We start from the raw sequence: 23,484 nt of genomic DNA on the forward strand, positions 1-23,484 counted from the left end.
TTTTTATGCCATACTATACTATGATGTTTTTTTTACATTTTTATGCCATACTATATATGATGTTTTTTTTTTTTAATTTTTATGCCATACTATACTATGATGATTTTGACATTTTCATGCCATACTATACTATGACGTTTATGACATTTTTATCCCATACTATACTGTGATGTTTTTGACATTTTCATGCCATACTATACTATGATGATTTTTTACATTTTTATGCCATCCTATACTATGATGTTTTTTGACATTTTCATGCCATACTATACTATGATGATTTTTTCATTTTTGTGCTATACTATGATATTTTTTGACACTTTATGCCATACTATACTATGATGATTTTTTCATTTTTGTGCTATACTATGATATTTTTTGACACTTTATGCCATACTATACTATGATGATTTTTTCATTTTTGTGCTATACTATGATATTTTTTGACACTTTATGCCATACTATACTATGATGATTTTTTCATTTTTGTGCTATACTATGATATTTTTTGACACTTTATGCCATACTATACTATGAGGGTTTTTTTTATTTTTATGTCATACTGTACTATGATGTTTTGTTGACATTTTTATCCCATACTATACTGTGATGTTTTTGACATTTTTATGCCATACTATACTATACTATGATGTTTCTTGACATTTTCAGGCCATACTATACAATGATGTTTTTTGACATTTTTATGCCATACTATACTATACTATGATGTTTCTTGACATTTTCAGGCCATACTATACAATGATGTTTTTTGACATTTTTATGCCATACTATACTATACTATGATGTTTTTTGACATTTTCAGGCCATACTATACTATGACGTTTTTGACATTTTTATGCCATACTATACTATGATGTTTTTTTACATTTTTATGCCATACTATATATGATGTTTTTTTTTTTAATTTTTATGCCATACTATACTATGATGATTTTGACATTTTCATGCCATACTATACTATGACGTTTATGACATTTTTATCCCATACTATACTGTGATGTTTTTGACATTTTCATGCCATACTATACTATGACGTTGTTGACATTCATATGCCTTATTATACTATGACGTTTTTTGACATTTTTATGCCTTACTGTAATGTCTTTTCTTGATAATTTTATGCCCTATTATATTATGACGTTTTTTGACATTTTTATGCCATGCTATACTATGACATCATATAGTACGGCATAAAAATGTCAAAAAAAAAAAAAACTTAGTATACTGAGGCATTAAAATGAAAAAAAAAAAAACGTCACAGTATAGTTAGGCATAAAAATGGCAAATGTAAATTAACCAGATGTGTACATCTTTTGATTGCACGAGGTAACAGGAGAAAACCCAAGCTGGTATAGGAACAACATGCTACCTCAACAGAGAAGGCCCCATGCCCGGAATTCAAAACCATATCCTTCTCAGTATAATGCAACACTTCTAACTATTGTACCCCTGTCTTAACCCATCACAAAGTCATAGTAAAGTAAGGTATAAAAATATCATAGTATGGTAAGGATTAAAAAGTCTAAGTATAGTGAGGCATAAAAATGTCAAAGTATGACGACAGCATCAGAAGGATGATACATATCATACAATCCCAAGACAATAACTTAACTCATTGTGTGTCATTCTGAAAATGGGCAGGCTGTTTTGACAATCTAGATTCACGACTGATGCGAAGTTGAAGGAAACAGAGCTGGATGGGTTCACTCTCTTGGCCTTCTAGCTGCTGGATCAGTGACTCTGCCAGAGTTATTTCTCCATCCTCTGGGCTGTTTTATCAAGGACATCAGACTGATCAGCAGCAGGACAGCAACTGAATTACCATATTGAACCATAGTGTTGTTGGTTCATAAGTCTAGCTCAAATGTGCTGAGCAAAGAGGAAAGAGTGCACATAAAACCTCCAGGTATGCCATTAAGCCTAAAAAATTAAGGCATTAGTTTAATGTTCTATTTAATTAACTTCCATTCTAAGTGTCATATTGAACCAAACTAGTCTCACATAATTTTAAGAGTAATGTAACAACCTCTGAAAATCTTCTCACCTTGCTGCAGTAGTGATGTGCAATGAAGTGATGTGTTTCACCTCTGACCACACCCATCAGTGATGCTGAAGGTGAAACTGACAAATGTTTAAACTGAGCAAACAGTCTGTTGTTAAAACATAAGAAGAAGTGACAGAAGAATAAGATATTATTCATTTAGTTGTGTTGGTCAATCAAATATATCTAAGGACAAATTCCTAGTAGATTACTTTATACCAAGACAGGTTGATATCTATTGTTTACCTGACAGCTCTTGCGTGGAAAGATAAAGTCATTATCACTGTGATAACTTTCCAGAGTTCAAATCCTCCCTCATGGTTATTATGAACCTCTGTGTAGTGTTTGGGAGTATTCAAGGTTTCACACTGTGAGCTCCCTTCAGACAAAGTAAAGCACTTGAGACATTCTGAGTGTAAGTATTAAAAGTATTATTATACTTGTCTTAGTCTACTACTGCTGGGGAATAATCATGTTTGAAGTTTTGGAACTACAGTTGAAGTTGAGGTTTTCTTTTGGGGAGACTGTAAACAGAAAGTATGATGTGCCATGTATTCAGTTAGTTAGTCGTGGGCTACATCATCAGAATGTTTTTTGTTTTTTTTTGCTTATATTTATTTAGATCTTTGCACCATCAAAACTATGCCAAATTAGCCATTAGCAGTTCCTTTTTAAAATGTACCAATGGATGAATACGAAACTATTACCTGATTGCATTAATACTGATTAAAACTTTAAAACATGACAATTCCCTGCCCAGGTCTGTAGTTCTGAGGCGTGTCTTTTTTTTCTGTGGTTTCTAAGTAAGGACATTAGAGATGAAAAGTAAAGAAAGTAATAGTAAAAGAAATACTAGAGTACAACATAAAGTATGAATGTAGTAATACTTAAAATTAATTAATTCAACTTAAATTGAGCTATTTCTCCTTTAGCTGGGGATCCCTGGGAACCCTTATAGACCCAGTGGGTGTCTGGAGCAGCTGAATGTAATATTCAGGTTTGTACTGCATCATTCTGAAAATTTCCCAGGATGAGCAGAGACATTGTGCAGGCAGTACAGTATCCTAAGCAGGCCTTCATCAGTAGCTTTTCCTTTGTGCCTTCGACTTTCACACTCCAGAGTAAAACCGGTGGGTTTAAGGGATTTCTCTCTCATCTTGTCAATAAAAGCAGATTATTCCTTTGTCTTGCAGGCTTCCTGTGGAGCCGCATGCAGCTGCTTCCACATCATTAGGGATGACTATCAGCATTACAACGTTTCCAGAGGGATAGACCTGCTTTTCAGCAGTAATGCAATTCCCAAATGCGGATCCATTCGCATCTACATGGAACGAGCAGCAGAATTTACAGGTTATTTAGCACTATACTATACAACTAGAGTAATAAAAATGTATGTGTACATAGAATATAACTTGTTCAGTAGACACTGTTCAATTCACACGAGTTTCATGTGTCATTCTTTCCTAAAATTGGAAATTAATGTGTAGTCTGACATTTAAGAGACCTTTACTAATAAAGGCCTCCGACATACACCCATACCACAACAATATTTTGATTGGATTTATTCAAAACAATGAATCCAAAGGTTACCATGGTTAAAGTAAGAACTCTTATTCCCAACATTGTCTGAGATTTAAAAACAAGACAAAACATACTCTGCGCCATAGACCAAATCCAAACCATGCCAACCTTTGAGGGAATGGAGAAACCAGAGTCCAAAATGGAGGAAGGTGTGTAGCACCATCCAATTTCATATAACCCAGCTCTGTTGAGAGAGAAGCAATGACATTTGAGCTTTCCTCTTTGTATCCATTTTGCCATGAACAGAGCAAACCACTGCAACAATGCACAACCTGGAAGCTGTCAACAAGCTTCCAGCTCCACCTGTGTGTATTTCACAAAGATTTTACCAGGCATTAATTCATAAAAATTTGCCCACATCAAAAATGCTAAAACACCAACATGGTTCAGGTATCCTATTAAGGGACCTATTAAGTCCCTCTTAAGTCTTTTTCAACTTGATATTTAGGGCACCAGTATAAAAAAAAAGAGCTCCTGGCGACATTATTTACACACACACTCTCCTTGGTGTTATAGCAATCCTCACTAGACCTCACACCTATAAAACAAAAAGGGATGTTTTGTCAGTGCAGCCAAAAACAACCTTTATGAGCCCTGATTTACCGTCTCTCTGGGCACAGATGAAGACACACACCAAACTACTTGGTTATGGTTGGGAAAACATCGCCTTCAAGGTGTAAAGAGATTAATTTTGACTATTAGTAGGAGGCGCAATGCAAATTAATGTCTCTTGAAGTCACAAGCTTTGTGCATAGGATGACTGATTAAACGACTCATGCTGACATTTCTTTTTAGTGGGGATTGTCTTGCATCTCTTCTTGTCACACGTTCTGTTGTTTCACTTGACTCCATCACAGTGCTGCACTGCAAACACAACAGCAACTAAACCTAAAAATATGCATATCATGTCTGTGTTCAGATTTGACTGAGTTGTGGCTCAGAAGGAAAACAAAGTTTGATGAGAACTGCAACAATCTGGCACCAATAAAAGCAGCTTATTTTGCCTACTGTATATGAGCTGGGTGACACAGCCGCTGCAGATGCCGCAGCTGTTGACCAAACTACGAAAACTAACTTCCTGTTGTTTTTCGAAACACCCACATATCTTTGTCTCCCGTCGCGCCCCTACTTTTCCGTGTGTCTCACAGTTTGAAATTTGTTATTTACTCTAAATGTTTAATAAACTGTACTGGATGAGGTAATCTGTATACAGTACTGGAACACACAGGCAATTATGCAACTTAATGTGCCACTTATTTATTGGATATTCCACTGATTTATTCAGTTGATATAAACAATACTTGACACTGTGCACAGACTTTGAACATTGTTTATTATTTAATTATGGGAAGCACTTGAGACAGGTTCCTGGTAGCTAATTTAAAGTTTTCAGTCCTGCCAGGAGACCCAGTGTCTGCCTGGAGCTGCTATTGATGGGAAATAAAAATAAAAAAAAAGTCGAAGGGGTTTAATTTGAGACACAACATCTGTCTTCTTCCTTTTGCTTTTTCCTTTTTTCTAAACACTTTTCCAAACACACTATCCCAAGCTATGCACTGTATATGGTATCAGATTGAGGCCTTAAAAACATTGACAATGTACTAAGATTTTAATGGTGTACTTTAACATTTCTTTTACATTCTAATTGAATGAGTGATGTGTGTATATATATATATATATATATATATATATATATATATATATACACACACACACATACATATACACACATCACTCATTCAATATATATGTGAACACATATATATGTGAACACACATACATACACATACTATATATCATATAGTATGTTACTTCTTGTTGTGAGTATTATTATATTCTCTAACACACACCGTGAGAGAGAGTGTATGTTGATGACACTATAATTATTGACACTGTTTTAGCAAACAGCCTCTGGTGTTGAAAACAGTGGGTCAAAAATAACCGCTGAACTTTCCCAACAGCTGCTGTCCATATTACAGTACGTGGCAGCATGATGTACATTGATTTATGATTTAGTATAAATAATGCCTTCTCTGAATGTGTCACGTGTTGAACATGACTGAAAAATTGTGAGAAATCTGGAAAATAAAAATCAGCCATATTCCTTTCCTTATACTGCGAATGCCATCGAGGAAAATGGCTGTTGTTGTCAGCAAAAAAGCAGGAGACTCAGTCGAGTCTGCAGGGTGTGCACAGCCGCTCACACTTCCACATTCACTCCGTAACCCAACATCAACACACTGAGCTCTAATCTGTGCTGCTCAGTGAACTTCAGAACACACAGCAGGGAGTTACAGGCTCCTGCAGGCTTTTATTGGGAATCAAAAAAATGAAGGAAAGGATAAAAAATAAAAAAATAAAAAAAATCCATTTTGAACACGAAGGAAGAAAAAGAGGAATGGGCTCAGAGGTTTCTGAGTGCATGATTAGATAAAAAAAAAAAACTCATTATTTAGAAAGCTATGTTCATCAGCCAGGTGTAATGAGTAAAGAACCTGCCGCTGTGCTGATGAAGTGTGTTGGTTATTTTTCCTAAAACTACATCGCTATGGACATCTATGGACGACAAAGCAAAGATAGAAAAAGTGGAATAAGGCCATGAAAGCAGTGAGTCATAGAGTCCTGCTGAGGAGGCCTGACTAGTGCTGAATGTATAATGGAGCATTTCAGCAAGACACTCGGATCATTTAAACTGTTTATACAGCATGTGAAATCTGTTGTGAGTAACCTTTTTGTGTTTGGATGAAAAATTCATGACACCTACCCAATCATCGCACAAATAAGGACATGTTCACTAAGTGCTGTGTGTTTGGAGGCTGACCTGAGTATCTAACTCAGCAGCGTGAAAGTTTACACTAAGGTACCCTGAGCACATTTGACTTTATGAACAAGGCCACTAACTCAGTAAGTCGAGCGAATCATCTCAACCAACTGGTTTCAGAAACATCTTTCAAACATTTAGACGATGACATTTCTCCAGTCATCAGTTAAGTTTTCAATTTACCGTGGTATTTACTAAGACTAAAGATGTAAATGAGCCCAGTTGAAGTTCATCTGATTTGCATTAACTGCAGCTAATTAAGGTCTGATGCTGCTGTTTTGAAACATTTTGTGTGCTTCTGGAAAGCAGAGGAGTATAAGAGAGTGTTTACTGTTGCTGAACTTGGAATATTGGTGTATATTCATCCCCACAGAGGAATATGTGAGGAAATATTATAAACAGCCTGATTTTATCAGCTCAAAAGATCCGACAATGAAAAGGTTTTACTTTGCTTTAACTAGATTTTGCTATAGAAAGATAAAATAATATATAACAAGCCTTATACGTAAGTATTACTCACTGTTTTAGTCATATCACACCGGACTGGCTCTGCTGTGAGCAGTAAAAGTTCAGAGAAATTACATATTCATGCAGGGGGCCAATGCAGGAAACAGGATGGTAAAATCATATGACAAATAACAGGTTGGTGTATTGCTGCTCTTTTGTCGTGTTTTGAACTAAAGTAAATAAGTAATCTCACTTTTTCTGTCATTAATTCACTGTTTCAACATGGCTACAGTCTCTCTCTCTCTCTCTCTCTCTCTCTCTCTCTCTCACACTCTCTCTCCGTCAGCAGACTGTACACCAGTTTTTCTCTCACGTCAAATTTCAGATACAGTTTCTCCTGCTGCAGTTCTCAGTCTACAGTGATAAACCAGGTGCAGCTACTTTTTAAAAACATAGATTTATTAGGATCTTTTTTAATTCAATACCTTCTTATCATATTTTGCAAAATACATTTTGCATGAGACAAACATACAATTTTCAGTGGTGCTGATTTCCTTCCATTTTACTCATGCAAAACCATGATGTGGTCCTTTAGTAATTAAGGACAGAACCAATTTGTCTGCTTAGCACCCAGAAGCTTGGCTTCTAACCATTAGCCATATTGCAGATATTAAAAAAAAAAAAAAAAAAAAAAAAAAAGGATATTACAGCACTTGGAAACTGGATCCTCCCTTAAACCCTTGGCAGCTCCACGCAAGTGCTCAGTTTGTGTTTCATGTTGAATAGGTTGCACTGTAACTACCCTTGGCCTGAAACCTGAGCCTCTGTTTGTTTGACACTGGTCACTGTGTGTAGTGAGCGATCTGATCTATTAGTGCTGACGACGTCCTCTCCGAGCTGTGAAAACAATGCTGCTATCCTTGAACATTTTGGGTCAAGCCCATTGGAACGTCTCACTCTGCGTCCTGCTGTTCGCTCGACTTGAAGATCTACTTGGGAATCTCTTTGCTTTTTATAACTCCGTCATGTGACAGGATTCATTCAACAGTCTACTCTCATTAGACCACAACAGCATGTTCTGCTTTGTTACAAATAACAGACTTAAACTTATTCTACTACAGTTTGCACCATTATTCAGATATTAAAATATCCACAATCAAAACATGCAGTGTAGAACCCCAAATCCCACAGTGGCTTAGCCGTGATTTAAGCCATTCTGGAAGCCGCCCAACCACTCTCACAGGGAAGCGTAAAGAGCTTAGGATGGGAGGGGATGGAAGTGTCTTCCTCCAGCCTCTCTCTGGGTCTGTCTCAGCTGAAATACGAGTTTGTAATTCTCTTGCCTCTGAGTGGAATAAAACAAGAGAAAGCGGCAGACAGCTTAAGGAAGCTGACAAAAAAGAAAAAGAAAAAGATATTTATGTTTAAGAAAAATAAAAAAAACTTCTCTGATCTCTGTCTATCGATGTGAGAGGAAAAATCTCATTGAAAGAGTTTGATTGGAGAACAAGTGATGACTCACCTCTCTGGCAGCTCTTCAGAGAGGAGGGGCTCTCACTGAGAGAGAGACACACAGAGAGAGAGAGAGAGAGAGAGAGAAACTCTGCCCTGTGCCAACAATGGAAATGGAAATTCCTCTCGTGTTAAAATGTAAATCATGTTCTGTATCTACGAGGGTGGACGTACTGTAACTGTAGCAGCCACATGCAGTTTTTAGGGTTGAGGGGATGTAGGATGGTTCTGAGACATGTCTGGATTCATATTCTGCAGTCGGAGACAATTTGATTTCAATTAAGCGCTCAGAGTGAGGGCTGAACTTCAAGCGAACTTTCAAAATCATAACCTGTTATATGACCAGTTTGCAACAACATCTATTAACCTCCAACTTTTCATTTTCGCTAAGTGGCTGTGTTAATTAATTAAACTGAACTTGCCAAGGAAAAGCCTGTTTGATGTAAAGCGCCAGCTGCAAAAATTCAAGAGTTACCTCATTCACACCTCCTTTATGTCTGACTTCCCTGTGAGAGAGAGGAAAGGGAAGGTTGTGATGAGATTTGAAGACTGCCTGAGCTCTAATTCTGCAGCGATTGCTGGGTCATTGTGTAGCTAATGATTTTTAATGAAAACTGGAGATCCAAACTGGTGACGGTTGTGAATTTCTTATCATACTCCTGCTCATGAATTGGGATTTTTGGGATGGGAAGAATGTTATCGCAAACCTCTTCTCCACTGTTTTCGCCTCTTTCTGAATATGATGCTACTCCCCCAAACTAATTATACTACACCGAGTGTTCGTGCTAAATGAGATCCTCCTGAAAATGTGGCGGCCAAGAGAAGTTCCAAATTAGAAACGCCTCCCCCCACCCCCCCACCGGGGTATGGTAATTATCACACCTGATACTTGCTGGTGTCCGAAGCGAATCGTACGATTGCTGCGAGAATTTGGCCCCACGATCGCAAAGAGTTCAGGATCAAGCAACTCTCAATCTGTAGACTCTGCAGGCACAGATGGCCGCAGGTCAAGACAACCTCAAATAAATGTGTCGAAGCGACACTCAGATTTGTCTGTGTGCTGCACGGAGGGCAAATATTAATGATGTTATGAATCTAGACAGACTCCAGACACTCCAGACACCACACAAAGCAAAACAGTCAACAATACACAAGACAGCTTTATCCTTTGGATTAAAATTCTGAGGCCTGTATAAATTCAGCTGCAGTTTCTAACAAAAAGCAATTTTAATTTTTTAATTCATCAATTTGATTTTGTGAAACAAAAAATGTTCCCCATGCCTTCCAAAAAGTGGCAGCTATAGGAGCAGATGAGCTAAACTGTTTCCAAATCCTTAATGTTGAATAAACTATTGAATTTCTTCAATAGAGTGCTGCCATGTTTTTAAAGAAGCACACTGATTTAAGCCTGTTAACAGCAGCCAAACGCATGTTTCCTGCTGCATGAAGACCCTGACCACCAGCTTGCAGTAAACAAGGTTCTTTTGTGACACTGACAGCTCTGAAAATGATTCTGTTCATGAAACGTGAAGAGAAAAACAAAAAGAAAATGTAAATGAGCTGCTGATTAATGCGCCAGAGTGTACAAGAGTCCACGGCTGCTTGCTGCTCTGGGAGGTTGTTCTTAGGCACAGAGTTGCTTTGAACTGCATCCCAACATCAGCATGCTAATATCCTCATAGTGACAATGCTAACATGCTAATGCTCAGCATGTGTAATGTTTCTGTTAACATGCTAACATTTGGTAATTAGCAGCAGAAATGGCTAAAAACAGACATGGTTTAACTAAAGAGTGTTTGCAAAGTAAATGGCATTTTTAAAGTGTAATAATAATTATAATTAAAAAAAATCTTTTTATAACAATGAGTTTACCAGTCATTTTTAAATAATCAAAACTATAATACAAAAGATATGTACCAATATGTTCCCACATTTCTTTTTAAAAAGGAACTACTCCAAAAATATTCCAATAAATCAGTTTTTTCTTTTCGAGTAGTTTATATCCTGTTTCCTTCTAGAGCAATAAGATTATTGCATTTGAATGCAGATTTTTAAAAAGTTTATCAGTCATACTATTAGTACCAGTATTTTGAAGTGCACTAACCTTGTTCTTTCTCGTTTTAAGATGAAAAATATTGAAACAAGTTGAATTTTATGGAAACTAATTGAAATCTTCTTACTGTACTAGATTTCTTTTTCACACTTTGACAATAGAACGATTTTAAGAAATGACTTAATAAGATGTTCTTTGTCTTGACTGGGGACTATAGAAAAGCAGCAAAATAACTTTAGTCTCACATGGCATTGTTTCCTCCTGGAAGGCCCTGACAGAACAGGCCTGGCAGCTGCTGTCACCCGAAAATAGCGGCAGACTTAGAGGCGGGCAGAGAGATGCGTGACGCAGCCACGTTGTTCACTCTGTTGCACTCGCCGCGGTGAAAGTCACACACGATCCCACTGGCATCAGAATCCACAGGTGGCAAACACCCTCCTGTCTTTGCCACAAGGCCAGGGGGCGTGTTGGTAGAATATCTGTTACATATGACAAGGGTGACGTCCTAATCTGAAGCCAAGAGTCAACTGGGAACGTCAAGAAAAGGGCACGTACAGTAAATGCTGTTAGAATCCTTTCATGCTGAGTTGAATACTGTTGTAAATGTGATAATAAAGCAGCACTAAGCTGAATTCTCAGTCATATAAAGGGATAAGTGCTTCTGTGACAATTTTCTGCTGCTGCAGAACCATAGTTGCCACTGAGAGAAAGGAGCAAGTCACCCACAAAAGTGTTTACTCTCTCTGCCTTTTGCTTTTTTTGTCACCCTCATCAGACAAAAAGCTTTTCCATGTAGTGCTACAATTGCCACGGCTCACAGAGCGTCACTCAGGAGGAGGAGGAGGAGGAGAGTTTGTCCGCCTGATTAAAATGCCCTTCTGGCCCACCTATAATTTTGTTCAGAGCTCTCTTCTCCAACTGCAGCTGCTCCCAGGTGACATCAAATCTAGGAAACAACGGTCAGCACAAGAAGACGACTCCTTCACCCGGTCATCCAATAAGACGTCTCCACATACTGACCCCGGGTAATCCTAGACAAGTGAATCGGCTGGGCAGCACTTTTTGTTTGACAGCTGGTGATGAACTCAAAGTGAATTCTTCTGCATGTCTAACCTGCCACGGAGCAGATAATAGCAGTTGTCATGTATAATTGCTGTAGAAAATAGTATATATGAAAACACCCAGGAGGATGGAAACCTTAGTGCTTAAAAATAAATTACCAAGCTAACTCAAATATAATCACCTCTAATGAAATGAGGAAAAAAAAACGTCAGCAGCAACAAAAATCGATGAAAATAGACTGTTCAATCAACATGGTTCACATACAGATATTTACCATATTGAAAACCTTTGGTCATACATGCAAAGAATCCACTTGCCAAATGAATGCATTTCTAAGTAGCGTGACCTATCCTTATAGTAACAATATATGGCATGACCTGCTAAGACACGCTGTGTCTGAATCCTTTAAGTAAAAGGGCATTAACACAGCCTGGAGTTAACCAACACAGCCAAACAACCCGAGACAATTCATCCAAGAATTTAATACCACAAGCTCAGTTCGCTCTGTGACTGCAATTGGGGTTAGGGGGCAAACACTGCAAAGCGAATGGTGCCAGAGGGCAGTTCTGGGCTTCCATTAATAGAAAACCTTTCTGTGGCCAGAATAATAGCTTTGCGACATCCCCCCCCCACCACATCCCCTCCTGTGGACCTCTAGAACCGGGCTAAATGTCACTCAGCAGGATCCCATCATTTAAGAGAAATCACATTTTCCCTCAGAATACACTAACCTCAGACTCACTATCGCACGCTCACAGGTTCTTGAGGATCACATTCTCGAGGGAAGTGCGACCGAACGGGAAACTGATGCATGACATTACACTAACTGGGTTTTTTTGGCACAGGTGTGAGCTGCAGCCACCTGTTCAGCCCCACAGAAAGTTTTGTTTGTTTTGACGTGAGCAAACAGTAACATGATGACATTTTTAATGAATAGCGAGGGTGGTCTAGTTGATGCAAAAGTGACTTGGGGGAGGGGAAATGCAATAATGCATAAACTGACAGATGGGATCCTTCTGTGTCCCCAATCTGGGGGGAAACCATGTCCTTACATGCAGCATGCTGCTGACCTGAAATTAGAAAAGTAAACACGAGGCTTTGCCTTCTCTGTTGAGGGCATGAGTGCAAGTAGAGCGCCGATCTCCAGCAGATAAAAATTTACAGACTGAAAGGTCATCAGGAAGTGTCCTCTCTGATAATCAAATAGCCCTAAAGGCGAGGTTTGATCATTTACAATCTGCTGAGATGTGTGGCCAGCCGGGCAAATGAACATCGGGCTTGTGGGCCTTCCACAGGGCAGCCTGCACCTGTTCATCACTCGACATCCAACATCAGAGGTAAACATTCAGCCCAGCATGCAGCTACTTCCGCCGTGCAACACGTCACATTTGGGTGAACAGTGTCGTGCTGCAGTTGTTGAGGTTATACAGACATTCAACAGAAATGTATGATTTATTGGTTTATGTTTTGGGTTTGGCCCTTTTGAGTTTTATCATGGGAGGTTGCAGTGGTGATTGTGCACATTTTTAAAAAGCATCTTCAAAACTCACTTCTTTGCTTGATCAATAATTTTGCATTTTGTTTTTTTGTTTTGATTGGTAGCTTGTTCTCTCATTTATTCCTTTCCTCTCTCCCTTGTATGAGGTACTTTGTAACCAAGGGTTTGAACAGAACAGAGCTGTATAACTGACTCCACACATCAACAAATGTCTGTTTGACCAAGATTCATAAACCTTCATCAAAATTACAAAATACTGCAGCTGAGCCTCCTTTTTGCATAATCCATGTCTCTATTACCATAAGGATTCAGAATTATTCTCTCCTCGACTTCATCCAGATCACTGTTTAATTATTTAAGCAGGTTTAATTTGGTAAAATTAATTAGAGGACATGCATTTCACTTGGATTCACATGCACCAATCATGGAAAAGAACTGTAATTTCTAGTATTAATTTCCCTGGGTACAGAGAGGTGAAGTAAAAAACAGTCAATCCATCCTCTGCTGGACTTTATCTATAAACGCTGCGTGAAAAATAAGAAAAAGGTAAAGAAAATCATCCACAGTAAAAAACTGTTTCAGAATATTTCAAGAGCAGATGGCCGCTAGCAAAATTATGTTTTTAAAGAAAAAAAGCTATGTGGGTGAAGATGAGGGAATAGCAAGCTCAACTTTACTTAAACATAGACAGATAGATGTACAAAATAAAAACACACACATTCACACACCCAGCCTTTCATTTAAGCCATTGTATGCTCGTACTAGCCAGTAAAATTCCCTCTCAGCTGGCCTGCAAATAGGCTTTAATGTGCCCCCTAAACAGGCTGACATACAAAACACACATCTGCCGTGTTTAGGTAAGCTGCAGTTGCCATGGTTACAGACGAGCACTCGCTAAACAGTTGTGTGTCAGGCCATCATTGAGACAAAGCACTTGAGCACACGCGCACACGCGCGCACACACACACACACACACACACACACACACACACACACACACACACAAAGACAGAAATGAGTTGAGGTGAGCGTTGGTGGTTCAAAGTGAAATACAAGGAAAAACAGGATGGCCGTCAGGATGATGTCACGCTTCTATTAGCAATATGTCGCTGTCACCATTAACCGTCACTAGGGTCTGTGCTCAGGACGTAGTAATAGAAGCTGCCATGGGGACAACCTGAGTTCAGCCTGAGTCATCAGAGTTTCATATGACATTTGGAGGAGGATGAAGAAAATGTGCTGTTTTTAGCCCAAACTGAGAGCGAAAACAAAAGTGTTTTATTCCATTCTGAGTATCAACTACCTCCTTGCAGAAGCTTACGGCTACACACCTCATCTCAAAACAAAAACCTTGACTGGGTTTTAAATGGCTATATCCACTTAAAGCAAGAACAGTTTTCCACAAACAAAGCACATTTTGTGACCAAAACACTTGACATGAAGTGTCACAGTTTTATCCAGCTTTTGTCCCACAAACATGAAGCAAGTGGCTCGTTAATATTCCACATCAAAACCATAATGCTTGAGTGTGTCTGCCCACCCAGCACTCTTGATTAACAACCTCTACTCGCTGAGCCAACTGGCAATGCAGCATCACATTTAGGGGGCTGGGTGAAAAGTGGGATCAAGCCCCGAGCACTGCGGCAAGCCTTGGCATGGCGCTGCCGCTCATGCCATTTCATTTCATCACGCCTCAGACTTACTACTTCCATTGCCAAGCATTTATAACTAAATCATCTCACAGGAAAAATAAAATAGAGTTTCCATCACACATAAACTGTAAGTTGCAAAATAAGCATCTGATTGCGATCACATGCATTCTTGTAATCCTGCTGTAAAGATGATAACATGTTGTCAAAGAGGCATGTGATATCCCCGTGACAATGTCAACAGACACACCGAATGCCATAGCAACCAGTTCAGTTGACCAAATTCAATTGGTAAATTGTACATGTCCCTCCCTCCGTTCTGGATCTGTGTCTCTCTGCCGTCTGTGGGCATTATGGGGTGTATGACCTTAATACACTCTTTAAATCTCTGCTCTTTGTAGCCCTGACTTTGTTTTAATACGTTTGCCCGCCTGTGTGAGACATGAGCTAGCAAGATAAGCACTTCCAAATGGTATATTTATGTTGCGGACAAGCAGAAATAAATTCAAGGAACATTCAAGCGTGCCCAATTTGTGGCTTGTCAGATGCAAGCTCCTCCTGAGCAAGGTTTCTGGCTTGTCCTATAATAACAAATCTTTTTCACAAGGCGCTCTCGCAGAAAAATACACTTTGAGGGAGTTCAACCCGAGTGCCGAGCTGTCATGTGGAAGTTTGGGGATGATCATGATCAGCTGTCACGCTTCATCTCACTGATCTCTTAACTGACGGCCTGCTACATGTAGGCTAAACTAGCTCGAGATGTCAATCAAAGATTAAACGAAGGATGATGACTGAGTGTGAACTCACCAGGACTCTTCCTGTCAGTGTCTGAGCGGATATCATGACTCCGGCCCAGTCTTTGACGGAGGTCATCCAGCCCACCTCACTGGCTGCCGCGTCGTCCTTGTCCGTACGTTTGATGCCATCGCCTGTGGTGATCCGATGGACCTCCTAAAAGAGACAATGTAGTCACTTAATATTTTTCACATTTTAATGTCTGTTTTTTACATTATCACTGATTGTTGCGACCCAATACTCTAACCCTTGTTCATCAAATTACAACCTTACACGACAAAGCATTTTTCCTGGGACCACAACAGCACAAAAGACATGTTTTCCAGTTCCAACTATTCCAACTATTTTTCAGAAGCTACACTTGTCAAGTCCTAGTTTCTCAATGTGTGTCTCCAGCTAGTGTCCAGGCCTCAGCACAGAGACCAATAAAGACAGCGGGGACCCACAGGTAGAGCTACATGGTGGTATTAGTGCACCAGGTAAGGTTATTTTCTGTCAATTACTGTCAGTGATGTCCAGCAGTGCAGACGCTTTGAAAATCAGTGTGACAACGAGGAGCTTGAATTTTCATCCAAGTGAAACTGATTTAACCATAAAGTTATTGTTTTGGTTGTGTAATCAGATTTTCGTATATGACCAAGTGTTTATAGCATTAGCATTAGCTGTGAGTAAAAACACAATTAGCAGTTGGTGGAGAGCAGCTAACAGTAGTTAGTTATAAGACTTTAATTGTTTAGACCCACATTCGCAAAAATTGCTTCTTCCGTCATTATAAGTAGCCTGTAATATTGTTTTGGACATCAGAAGTAAAACCTTTGCATGATAAGAGCCATAGTTCTTTTTTTTTTTAGCAGGGAGCAAGTAGCTGCTAGCATCATGACCTAGAGGAGATATTAACAGAAGTGAAAATGCTCTTGAGTATTACTGGGTGTGTTTAAAAGTCCTCTGGATAAATATATTCATAATTAACACAAAAAGTTTCCTTTAAACCTTTATTACCATAAATTATTTTTTAGCTACTTGGGGGCAGCGCAACAAGCTGTAAACACAACATTGATATATCACCTTATAGCAAACATGCTACCATCTAGCGTCTGGAGTCGAGTTTCTGGCCACCTGATGAACCCAAGTCCAATATTCCCTCTCCTTTTCATTAGCCTTGTCAGTGTGTTCTTTGGTACATGGTTTATCAGAGCTTTTTTGCTTAAAGCAGCTGCCTGCAGTGTCTGGAAACAAAGTTGGTAAAAGCGAAGAACAGTAAAGCTGCAAAGCTGTAAAACTAAAATAATGAGCTGAAAGAAATGCTCCAGAGCACTGAGGGGAACTGCAGATTTGAGTGAGATCATTATAAGCTGTCCTTTTCACATTTTACAGAATCACTTCATTTATTGATTAAAAAAAATTTGATTAGATCAGCTTTAAGTAAACATGAAGGAGTACCACCTACGGCAACACAAACTTTGTGAATAGAAACAACCAGCTAGGATTTGTGATTGGCAGAAATCACAAAACATGAGTAATCGCTTAATACCAAAAATCACTAGGCCTACTTCAAGAACATAAATGCATCTTTCTAAATATATTGACCAGGCTCAAGGCTTTCAAAATAAACCTATGCACATGCATGCACGCATGCATACAGTAAACATACAGAGTGAGAGCTGCAAAGAGACTCCAGGACTGTATCCATGGCAGCCACTGAGCTCCTGGTGTTTCTGCTCCACTGAGTGAGTGGGCTGCCTGCCTGCCTTCCTGCCTGTCTGTCTCCCCACCTGTCTTTCTCCCCATCTGTCTGTCTGTCTGTCTGGTGGGACTGGTATGATTCAGAGAGCAGGAAATTGAGACTGGATGCAGAGGTTAGCCATGCTCCCTGATGAAACACCCCACAGCCTCAAGGCTATAACGACTTGGACTCTTTACCCCGTGACATCCTCCTCCTCCTCTACCTTAATGGTGTCACACATCACTTTCCCTGAGGCTTTTCTCCTACAGCTCTGTTCGTCAAGTCAATTAATTGATATAGTTCGCATAGTTAGAGGGGGAAAATAAGTGCTCAATGTTTATATGGTTTCCATTAACTTAAGTGCCGTGTATACACTATTACAGTGGTCCATTTTGTTCTGGTGCTTAAGCCCAAGATCTCAGTGTGCCACATTCTCCAGATGCAGGATGGGCTATTGTGTGTCCAAGCGATAGGGCAGCCAGCATCAAAGACCTCCTGGTATGCAACTATGCAACATGTGCTGTGTTTCCACTCCATCATAAATCTTTGTAAAGCTGAAGGGGGTGCAGCACTGTTGAAATAAGTGAATGAATGAATTAATGAATATATAATGAATATGGGCTACACAGCTATGATTAGACGACAAGAGCATCTGTTTGCCAGCAGTCTGGTGTAGGAAAAAGGGAGGTGGGAAAATAACTGTTATCCTTTACTTAACTTACAGGGGAACCATGGCAATATTCTGTATTTTTGTTATTGTACACACTGTAAAGACAAAATTTTTTTTTTTTTTTTTAAATTCTGTACGACTTCCTTAGGTCCCGCTCCCACTGTTTCCTACTGAAGATGTGACTCTATGCAAACAGCCTGCAAGTATACAGTATACATAGACAGTATATATAGCTTCATTTAAAAAAAAAAAAAAGAAAAAAAAAAGGGTAAATTATTTTCTAAAGCAGCTGGGCACTGTTGTTTTAGTAGCAAATGTTAACAGGAGTAAATAGTCTATTTGTTGTGGACTATTTTCAGACGCAGACTCAGTCCACAAGTCAGTGAATATGGGATCGACTCAAAATAAACTACACTGCCCATGTTCATTGAAAGGGAACATGCAGGCCAGTGCAACTGATCTTCACTAAAACCTGCCAGATATTATATATATTAGATAGATAGATAGATATATATTATTATCATGAGCCATCAGTCATCAATGAGCCACACTGTTGCACTGGGTGACGATGTTTTTTCTTTATCATAAATATGGTCACTCAATTTATTTTGACTCATTCCCACATACACCATCCTGCTGCTGTAGATACAACAGCAACACGTGTATTCATTCGCCACAATAAATAGTACCCAACAAATGAATAGTTACTTATTTCCTATTTGAGTAACATTTGCTAGAAACCAGGAAATTACTGAGCCTTTATAAGAAATTAAACTATACTTATTTGTGAGCCATTTGAAAACATTGAAAACATAGAAAATCTAAAGAAAAAAAAAAACCAAAACAAACAAACATCAATATCCTTTAATAGTTTTTGGACAACAATAGAGACACAGAGAAATAAGCCATATCTGGCTTTGACCACAGGAAATACTTGTTTGAAGGATAAATTCTTTGTTATCTTTTAACGTAAATTATCAAGGAAGAAGTACATCAAGATTAAAGTCCTGCATTCAAAACTGTACTTGAAAGTGAAGCCATGTTAGCAGAAATGTGCAAAAGCATCAAAAATGGAATAGTGAAGTTGCTGGCAAGCAGATAAAATTCAAAGAACTGACTAGCTAAAATGAACATGTACATATTTCCTGAAGTATAGAAGATAGATATCATTTGCAATATTAACAGACAGTATGAGAATATAATCATAAAATTCATTCATTCATTCAAAATCTTGTTGAGCTTGACACGTTTTTCATTTAAAATAAACTGGTTTGCATTTAATATCTAATAACTGAGTGTCAGATAAATACAGAGGAGAAAAAGATACAATATTTTGCTCAGAAATGATCTTCCTTGGAAATAAAGTGGAGAAATATTAGCAAGGGTCAGAAAATTAAAATAGTCAAATTCTATAGTACATATGTATAATTACTTACATATTTTACATGTTTTTAAAGAAAAATGGCTTTTGCCAACCCACACACCAAAGATTTCAACCACCATTATTATTACTAAATAGCTGGCTGCACAAAGAAATTCAATCATGTTCAGAGCCATTAGTCAGAGACAAGCAGACCACCAGCAGACCATGGTACACTTCCTACAGCCTGTCAAGGGCCCAGCAGCACTAACCTGATAAGACTATAATAACATGTCTTGTTCACTTAGTAGCTAACGCAGCCAACGAGATACAGGAACGGAAAATTCGGTGAAACTGCGATGTAGAAATGAGAGGTAACAGGTAGGAGCTGTTTTCAGACAGACATAGGCTTTTCCATCACTTAGTTGTGAACTGTACCGAGTGTAGTTTTAATTCAGGTCGAGCGTGCCGTGTTTTGCTGTAATAAAATGGGTAAACAGACTCCTTAGCTGCAGTTATTGTACCCTGTGAACCAAACCACTGAGACTTTCCAAGGTTACATCATTTATTTTGGAAAAAAAAACAAAAAAAATCTTTTCTGACTGGCCTTGAAACGGAGCCTCTGGGGGAATTTAAGTCAAATCTCACTTTTGAATCCCCTTAAGGGGATCAGGGTGAGTGGATCAGGCTGTGGGTTTGAGACTGAAAGGGAAAAGAACATGCTGTTTGCCTCGTCAGTCAGCAGCCTGTTGAATAGGGTGTAAAACTGTTAAGGAACACAAAGCTATAGGATTCCAGTTTCATTGCGGCAAACTGGCAGTAAAAAGGCCATAACGCTGCGTCTTTCCCATGATCTGAGGAGCCTCTGGGTTGCACAGACTTAAAGTCAGGATGGTATATTTAAAATAAAACTAGCTGATACTACGTGTTGTCAGGGGTTCAGAAGCTGTTTAACCATCCAACAAACACTATGGTTGAAACATTATCATCCCCTTACAGGCCCTACAATATACTGACACCACGAGAGAAAAATATCAGAGTAGCCACAACAGAACACATTTTACTATAATCATATAATTAATGAAAGTTAATGCTAAGCATGTTAGCATGGTGGCATTAGCCTTTAGCTCAGAGCACCGCTGTGCTTACGTACAGCCTCAGTGTCTTTAAATGTTTTAGCTCTTGTTGATACAGCTTTCCTTTTTTCGTGCAGTCCTACTGAATAATATAAACACATCTCCTGAAATAGATTAGGTTTGAACAATAACAAATTGAAAGTTTGGACTCGTTATATTTATGAGACATGAAATTTGAATTGGTTAAATGAGCCACTTAGCGAAATGAGATTCTAAAAACGGCTCAGTGGACACATTTTGTTATTCTAAAGATGACGGAGCAAGCGTTTCTCCTCGGTTTCCTGTCAGTAAATGGGGTTAGATATCTTTTAGGATGCGTGGTTGAGTCCTTAAGAAACATTTGTGTTAGCTATAATATTAAAAGGAGTGATTCTGCATCTCTTGGGGAGTTTCTGTACTAGGTTCATGTTTACACGACTGATTCAAACTAAACATGACCAGTCTACTAATTGGTGACGTGACAACTCTGAAGATACCTATGCCATGATTAAAGATGATTAAAAAGGAAAGGACAAAATAACCCTAATGATGTCATAGTGATGTCATCAGGCTTACCTTAATTTAGGCTTGAGACTAAACTGTGGGCATCTTAGAGGCAAGGGGGCAATGAAAGAAACTATTCAGTTGCATTATGGGAATTGTAGGAACCAGTTTTTTCAGAGCTTGAGACTATAGTCTCTGCTGTTTCGATTTTGACTGTTTGTTTGTTTAATCCGTCTTCTTCAAGTGCCCCGACTTTAGGGGAGTTCAACAATAAATCACTGAGGTACATCTCTATAGTGTTTTCCCCCCATGTTTTGAAGACTTTAGGATACATTGTGTGATATGGGACCGAGTTGTGGAAATGTCTTATGTAATGTCCCTTGAGGGCCGTATTGTGTGATCTGAACCTCTTTTCTATGGTACTAGTTCATTTACGGTCTGTTTATAATGGAAAGAGATCAATTTGTTTCCTGGCATCCTCTGATTGGTGGATTTTTCTGCGTGAGAGCTTATATAGCCAACACATGCATACTGTTTGTCTATATGTCTATATTTGCACTTTACTGAACTTCATCATACAAATTATGGACATTGTGCGGGATTCTTTGTTTTCTTTCCAAAACCTTTTTATACGACACGTTCTCTGTCCTTTTGACCTAAACAGCTCCATGAAACACTTGACCTGATGTTGTGACACAGGCTGCGTTGAGGGAAGTGATAGCCATTAAGCAGTCTTAATTGGCGTCATGCTGTTATCCCTCTACACTTAAATGACCACATCTAAAATGATCATATTTTTAATGCCAGTGAAGGCAGAGTTCAAAGATTCATGATTTGCTATTCATGCCTGTGCCCAATTATTTTTTAAAAGGCTCACACATTTGATTTCATCTGAAGGTCACATGCAGGAGGACACCTTGAATGTGAGGATGGAACGCGTTTTTTTGTTTTTTTTGACATTTAAACATCGAATTGAGTCACAATCATTAGGTTACACTGTTGATGTGGAGTTTACTTTTGTAAAAGTTGTATCTTTAGCTACCTACACATCAAGATTGTTAAACAATCTTCCACTGGACTTTATTTTAATGAAATGAAAATAGACAAGATACATTTTTAATGGGAGCAGACCAGAAAAGTACATGTAGTCATTAAAGCCACTAAGGCGGCACATCTCCTCTTTGTCACTTTGATCAATAGTCTAAGCCTCCAAATTTAGGTTTCAGTATCTCGCCTAGATCTAGTCCCCCTGACACCACGGGTCATTGATCAACACTGTAAGCCTATTCTCATGATCCACCATGATCATTCCTCAGAGGGAGAGTGCATTAAACTAGAATAGAACATGTGGCTCATGACACAATTTCTTCAAAAGTGAATAAATAATTTAAAATTAGATTAATATAAATCACATTAATAATGAAAGACGACATTCTCAGAGGAGGAAAAAAACTTCCTGAAATATCTTGAGCCTCAGAACTGATCTATCGCCCCTCAGCTGTGTGAAGAAGGACTATATCTCATCACATATGGCACTTGGCTTCATGTCTTTCCAATCAATCAATGTTCACAATTATTTGGTTAATAGCTACATGGATGTACAAACATCAGAGGGGAGTAAATTGAACCTCCAGTCAGCAGTTAAATTAAGCTCGGATGTTAGGAAATGAATGTTATGTGGAATCAGAAGCTAAAATTGACTCTAGCAGCATGCGCTGTTATTAATGAATGACTCACCTGTTGACAAACATGATTGCAAACTATTTAAAATAAGATGGAAAGTTTATACAACAGTGAAACACTGAATTGTGGCTGTAACATACTGTAAATACGTTTAAAACAAAAAACACTTTCCACCACATCTGTCCTGCAACAGCATCAAATGCATCTTTTGTCCTTCTGACTGTGAAAAAGCAGCAGGCTCTGGCACTGTTGAGATGTTTAACATTTGTGTTAATCTGAGACCTGTTGGATCCCAGATGGTGCAATGACAGCCGAGCTGCAACATGCTGCTTGTATTATGCGACGTGAGCAGCTAATACTTGCCTAACTAATTACAGAGCCAATTAAACCGATATTACAGGAAACATATACACTTCCTTAACATTATGCTGCCTTCAAGTGCTTCTTCTTCTAAAGTTCATACTGAAGTACAACCGAGTACAACGTGTGATGTGTTCGAGCACTTCTGCTAACAGGTAAGATAAAATGGACACAAACTAAATCAGACTCTTGTATTTCATTATCAAGTCCTGCAGCAGAGAGCTTGTTGAGAGTGAGAGCTTGTTTCAGAAACCGTGAACAAAAATAACTCATTTTCAAAAATTACAGTAGCTGATGTAATTGATGTTGTGCTGCATTAATATTCACTCTGCTCGACCTGCTGGTGTTTTGTGTGTCCGTGTGTGTGCGTGTGTGTGTGTGTGTGTGTGTGTGTGTGTGTGTGTGTGTGTGTGTGCGTCTCTGTGCATGTCTGTGTGAGGGAGGCAACAGCGAAGTGCCACTCAGCTATTCTGACTTTCTGGCTCGTACATCATGAGCATTCGTCTCATAATTGCAATATATTCAGTCAGCACTTAAAAAGCACCATGAGAGTGACTCTCCATCTGAATCCTCAAATGACCCCCCGCCC

General features: G+C 38.8%; 1 protein-coding gene across 13 annotated transcripts in view; it reads right to left on the bottom strand.

Annotated features, from left to right (window-relative positions):
- The window catches only part of LOC111657121 (calcium-activated potassium channel subunit alpha-1a), a 103,090-nt gene that overhangs the window by 74,588 nt on the left and 5,018 nt on the right, over positions 1 to 23,484 (bottom strand). For all 13 annotated transcript variants that reach the window (XM_087174796.1, XM_087174797.1, XM_023409142.2 and 10 more), the window contains exon 2: positions 15,493 to 15,636. In XM_087174796.1, coding sequence (XP_087030922.1) covers positions 15,493 to 15,636 — 144 coding nt within the window. The remainder of the gene's footprint in view (positions 1 to 15,492; positions 15,637 to 23,484) is intronic.

Source organism: Seriola lalandi, unplaced genomic scaffold, assembly GCF_002814215.2.
Source record: "Seriola lalandi dorsalis isolate HSWRI2012SDOR001 ecotype SW California unplaced genomic scaffold, Sedor1 jcf7180002054383, whole genome shotgun sequence".
Classification (NCBI taxonomy): Eukaryota; Metazoa; Chordata; class Actinopteri; order Carangiformes; family Carangidae; genus Seriola; species Seriola lalandi.